The sequence below is a fragment of the Penaeus vannamei genome, chromosome 23 (genome assembly GCF_042767895.1).
Source record: "Penaeus vannamei isolate JL-2024 chromosome 23, ASM4276789v1, whole genome shotgun sequence".
Taxonomy (NCBI): Eukaryota; Metazoa; Arthropoda; class Malacostraca; order Decapoda; family Penaeidae; genus Penaeus; species Penaeus vannamei.
In genome coordinates, this window is record NC_091571.1 from 33964496 (window position 1) to 33970944 (window position 6449).

The 6449-nt window shown below is 31.2% G+C and overlaps 1 protein-coding gene across 1 annotated transcript in view; it reads left to right on the plus strand.

Moving 5' to 3' along the window:
- The window catches only part of LOC113814260 (parathymosin), a 7355-nt gene continuing 906 nt past the window's right edge, over window positions 1-6449 (plus strand). The window contains exons 1-3 of the mRNA XM_027366290.2: window positions 1-272; window positions 4201-4312; window positions 6148-6449. The exon at window positions 6148-6449 is cut by the window's right edge and continues 906 nt beyond it. Coding sequence (XP_027222091.2) covers window positions 262-272; window positions 4201-4312; window positions 6148-6423 — 399 coding nt within the window. The 5' untranslated portion in view covers window positions 1-261 and the 3' untranslated portion in view covers window positions 6424-6449. The remainder of the gene's footprint in view (window positions 273-4200; window positions 4313-6147) is intronic.

The following is a 6449-nucleotide window of genomic DNA, read 5'->3' on the forward strand; positions in this document are numbered from 1 at the left end:
AACAGTCGTGTCTCTCTGCCACTGTAACACGTCAGGTTTACACAACAATACCGGAGCGCCACCGTGGTCTGTACAACGTCCTTCCGTACAACGTGGACCGTCCTTCACCACTCGTGTGCTTGGCCTTTATATGTACACACAAATGCACGTATATATATAAAGGCCTTTAAACCTGTGCCGGACCTTTGCTGAGTGTGTATGGCCGTTTCCAAACACCGATTTCCTGAGACCGAAGAGTGAAGACTAAATACTCGGATAGCCATGGCGATGAGGTACGTGGGCTCCTGTCCTAGGGCTACTTCTAGGAAACAGGAACACTTACACACTTTATCAGGGAGTTTAATCGGATGCTATTATTATTTTTGATTCTAGAAAGTGAATACTCTAAATATCGTACTGGTGTGTCTGTGTATATACATACATACATACATACATACATACATATATATATATATATATATATATATATATATATATATATATATATATAGACACATATATAGGTATTTATAAATATACACATACATACATGTATATATACATATATATGCGCATGCATACATACAGACACACACGCACATATATATGCATATATGTACATATATATTTATACATATATGAATACATGTATCAATATGTATAAATATATACATACATATGTGTATGTGTTTGTGTGATCACATTCATTCTGAAACATAATGACGGTGTCTACCCCCCCCCCCCGCAAAATAGGACCTTATTTCACCTTCACGTCTCAGTATATCCTTCTATCGTGCCTTTCTCTCAACTCGGTATCTGTTCATATAGATAGATAGATAGGTAGATAGATAGATAGATAGATAGATATATAGATAGATAGACAGATATAGATAGATAGATATAGATAGACAGAGATAGATAGATAGATAGATAGATGGATAGATAGATGTATAGATTAATTAATAGATAGATAGGTTCAAATGTATTATTGATATCATTATCATCATCATTACTATCATTGTACGTATTATGTATTATGTTGTAGTATCATGATAGTCAAAGCCTTTGCCAAAAACCCATTTAACACAACCTTCGTTTTGTTTCGAAGCTTCATTTTCACGACATGAATGTTTTGCAGTTAATGTGTGTGTACTGCAGTCTTCAAATCGCACACGTTCAAGGTGTCATAGTGTATTTTTAAAGCCATGATCTTATAAACACAGGAAGATCCTTTATACACAAGATATTCAAAGTTTTATCAATATTGCCTGAGGATAAATGGATTTTAATTTTTTATTTTTATTTTATCATTATTATTATTATTATTATTATTATTATATATATATATATATATATATATATATATATATATATATATATATATATATATATATATATATATTTTTTTTTTTTGGGGGGGGGGGGTAATAAACCTCACGGCTAAAGTAATATATACACATACGCAGTTTGAACGTTATGGCATGTAATGTGACTGAATTAAAGCGCATACAAGTTTTGAAGGATGTCTGTAAAGCTGCCACACTATTTCATGCACGGATTCTGTTCTGTGAGGACCCTTGGCACACGATTAGCTAATGGCAACTAATTTGAAAATAGAAGGGTGTAATGCCAGGTCTCAGGCATGTTAACACTTTCTTTAATAGCTATGGACCCATGGTATTGGTGGTACACACACACACACGCATATTCACATGGGTATATATATACATATAAACATATATGTGTGTGTAAGTATGCGTTAAAGTACGTGTGTAATTTTACATATATATGTGTATCTACTGCATATTCAATACTCATGTAGCAAAGACATTTGTATACTAATTTGTACTTATACAGAATGATATGGTCTATCTTAGAGAAGCATGCACCATGGAACAGTTTCGTAAAATGATCAGCCTAGTTCCACTTTTCTAGAGCATGTGTTACCTTATATCAATTTCACAATACCAAACAGTATCACATGTCTTTAATTATCATTCGAATACACAGCATGATTTAGAGTTATTGCCGTGTCAAAGTTGGTCCCATATCCATCTGGACGTAAGGGACATGTTTTATAGAGAAACATGGTTACTAAGCCGCGGGATGATGCGGCAGGGTGACCAGTCCCTTTAAACCCCGGCTTTGACCCCAGTATGCTGACGTCAGCATACCAGCGCTCATTCACAGCTGAGTCGACTGAGAGGGACAGCCGGGCGCGAACCCAGGACCATGCGATTGCAAAGCCAGCACTCTACCACTGAGCTATGCTATGTAGTGATGGATATAAAATACTGGATTATGAATTTGAAGGACTATACATCCTTAACTGCAACACAAGACAAACTATAGTTATCTATGCCATTGTCGCTATCATGAAAGTCTGATATTGATTAGAATAAAAGATCTTTCGCACTGTGAAAACACTATAAAACACTATGAAAATGGTAATGATACTAATGACAAAAAAAGATAAGATTGATGGTACAAAAATAATTGAAAGTTATAATAAAATCAGCAATAACATCAAAAGACCGATGATGATAATGTTAATGATAATCATAATAAATTCATATTAATGATAAAAAATATAAAAGAACAACAACAAATGATAATGATGATTATAATCATGATAATAGTAACAATATTGATGATGATAACAGTGATGATGATGATAAGAATAAGAATGTAATGATAATAACAATAACAACAATAATAACTATAATAATAGTATTGATAATAATGATAACAATAAGATTATAATAAAGATTATGATAATAACAATAAGAATAACAAAAACAATAATAATGCTAATGATGATAATTATAACAACAATGATAATAGTTTTATTATTAATAATGTAACAAAAATAATGATAATAAAAATGATAATAATAATGATAGATAATAATGATAATAATGATAATGATTATAGAAATAACAATAATATAATAATAACAATGATGATGATGATATATGAATAGATGAATAACGATGATAACGCTAATGAATAATCATAATAATAAGGGTAGTAATATTGATATTAATGATAGTAGTATAATGCATAATGATAATTAAAAAACAAAAACATTATTGATAATAACATTACTACTACTACTACAACAACAACTATTGATGATAATGATAACAACAATAATCAAAATGATAATGATAATTACATCAATAATTATAACTATGATGACATTAATGATGACAGTAATAAGAACATCAACAACGCTACTAATACTATTCTAATGATAATAACAATAGTACCAACAATAATGATAATAGAAATAGCAATAACATTGATAATGATAACAATGATGCTAATAATGATAATGACATCAATAATGATGAAGATAACAACAATAATGATAATACTATGAATAACAACAATACCGTCTACAATAATAAAGTGAATTAAAAATAGGAAACAAAAATGACGTAACCACCTAAAAAACTCCTGGATCCGGACGGGTGATCTAGATCACCCACTGAAATTTAATAGCATTTAAGAAACTCCTCTGCTAAAAAAAAAAAAAAAAAAAAAAAAAAAAAAAATCTTAAAAGACGTTCATATGAGTCATCTTGTGAACCAACAAACAAACTAATCAACCAACGCTATCCAAAACATAAGCTTCTTGGTGGAGGTAATAATTGCAATGACTAAGAAAATACAAATAGTGATGTTACATGCAAGAATAAGGCTAAAAAATGAATGGTAACAATCCTACTACTACTACTGGTAAGACAGTGATAATGATAATAATAAGTAATGATTATGGTAACAATAGTAATACGGATAATGGTATTAATAATAATAAAACTGATAATGATGATTGATAATAATAATAATAATAATGATAATGATAATAATAATAATGATAATAACAATAACAACAACAATAGCAAAAATAACAATAATGACATTTGATAATGAAAAAATTAATGATAGTATAATAGTAATAATAATGATAATTAGAAGATATTAATAACAATAAATTATTATTATCATAATAATGATGATAACAATGATAATGATGTTAATAATAATAATAGTAATAAAAGTAACAATAATACAAATAAATTATGATAATAATACTAACAGTAATAATCTTTACAAATAATAGCAAAAAACAACAATAAACAAAACAAAACAAAAAATCTAATGAATACAAATGACACAAAGAAACCCATTACTAACCCATTAAATGCATTCCAGACGGATGTTGATCGTTGTCCTTGCGGTGTGGGCGGTTGTGGCCGATGAAGCGCCAACAGGAGAGGATCCTCTGGTCGATCCAAACAGCCCTGATTATAGGGATGATATAAAGGTATGGCATCAATCGTCACACATAAAAGAATCTTGACAAAATATATGATGTGTAATTGGTGTTCTTATATAGGGTGAAGACTGAGGACTTTGTGGTACGGGACTCTTGAACTATGTTGAGTATTGTGTGTGGTGTTTTTATATAGGAAGGAGACTGAGGACTTTGTGTGGCATTGTTATTGATTGTTCAAGTGATGAGGATGAGGATGAAGAGGATGAGAATGAGGAAGAGGATGGTGACAATGCTGATGATGATGATGATGAGGAAAAGAAGGAAGAGGATGGAAGAGGATGATGTTGATGATGATGATGATGAGAAGGAGGAGGAAGAGGAGGAGGAAAAGGAAGAGGAGGAGGAGGAGGAGGAGGAGGATGGGGATGATGATGATGATGATGATGATGATGATGAGGAGGAGGAGGAGGAGGATTAAAAGTCATAGTATGAATAACAATGACAATAAAGACGATGATAACAATAATAATAGTAGTCGTAGTAATAATAATAACGTTGATGGTAAACGTAGTAGCAGTAGTAGTTGAAATCGTAGTAACAATATTGATAATAATAATTGTGTTGATAATGACAATAATGATAATGATAACAATAATAATAATAATAATGATGAATAATAATAACAATGATGAAAATAGTAATAGTAATGGAAATATAATAATAATAAAAATAATGATAATAATGATAAAAAAATAATGATAATAATAATAATAATAATAATAATAATAATAATGATAATAATAATAATAATAATGATAATAATAATAATAATAATAATAATAATAATAATAACTACAACAACAATAATGCTAATGATAAAAGAAATAACAATAATGACATTATCAGTTATTATATTGCTACTACTAAACATAATTATTAGAGAATGACAATAACAATGAAGAAATCCATAACAAGGATAATATTTCTTTTGGCCTTAGGTATATATATTCAACTTATAATTTTCTTTGGTTACTCCTCTATGATTTCATTTTCTATGAAAACAACAATTTGAGTTAAGGGTGACTATGTTATTATATCACTCAACATTTGTTTGCCTTATCTTATGTTATTTTTTCTGCAAATTATGCGAAAACGAATATGTTCTTCATTTCATATATTAGTTATGCTTCTGTGTTATCTCCTTTTATATTTGTCTATCTATCTGTCTATTACCGTAATGTAGTTTACGCAAATATCGTTCCTATTGCACACCGTAATGTATTCAGAGTTCTAAATGCCATTGCATATCAATGAAAATTTGGTAACTATTGATAAAAAGGACTAGTTCAATATATTATTTATTATGATTGTAAGGTGTTCATGACATTTTCCAAAGGTTTTCCTGTTTTCTCTCTGTTCCTATTTCTGTTTCTCTCTCTCTCTCTCTCCCTCTCATCTCACTATTTTTATTCTCGTTAAAAGACCAGAATGATCCTCAATTTACACCAATGTTCCTGTCTGCCAAAATGTCTATCCACTTAATTCTCCTCCCCTCTTCTTTCTTGTTATCTTAGTCTGGTATTCTCCACTAATGAGCATCTATTCCTTAGCACTTTTTCCGTCAATTTTTTTTACAGTTTTCTGAAATTTTGTCCAATTTTGAGCGAATTGTCGATTCTCCAGTCAGACGATAATGATCGTTTCCGTTTGAAAACCTCTTCGTCAACTTTTTCAACCAAGCAAAGTCAGATCAAGAGCTATATTCGAGAATGTTTGTATTTATGTTAAATGAAATTGTCAAAAAAATTGACGGAAAAAGTGCTAGTGTGACACGGCCTTTATCTGCCTACTTTCTTGACGATTTTCCTTCTTGTCAATTCCAGCATTTCGCTCAGGATAACGTTGACGATATCGCCCACAAATACACGCGCGAGTTCAACACCGTGGAGTACCCCGACGATGACGAAGATTACGAAGACGAGGACGAGGACTATGAAGATGAGGACGAGGACGACGATGAGGATGATGAAGATGATGATGACGACGATGACGAAGGCGGATGCGGCGGAGGCGACGACGACGACGAAGACTATGATGACGAAGACTACGAAGACGATCGGAATCCCGTCGAGAAAGTCATCGACACGTATTTCTCATGAAGGGTGGAGGTCATCCCGCGGTGGAT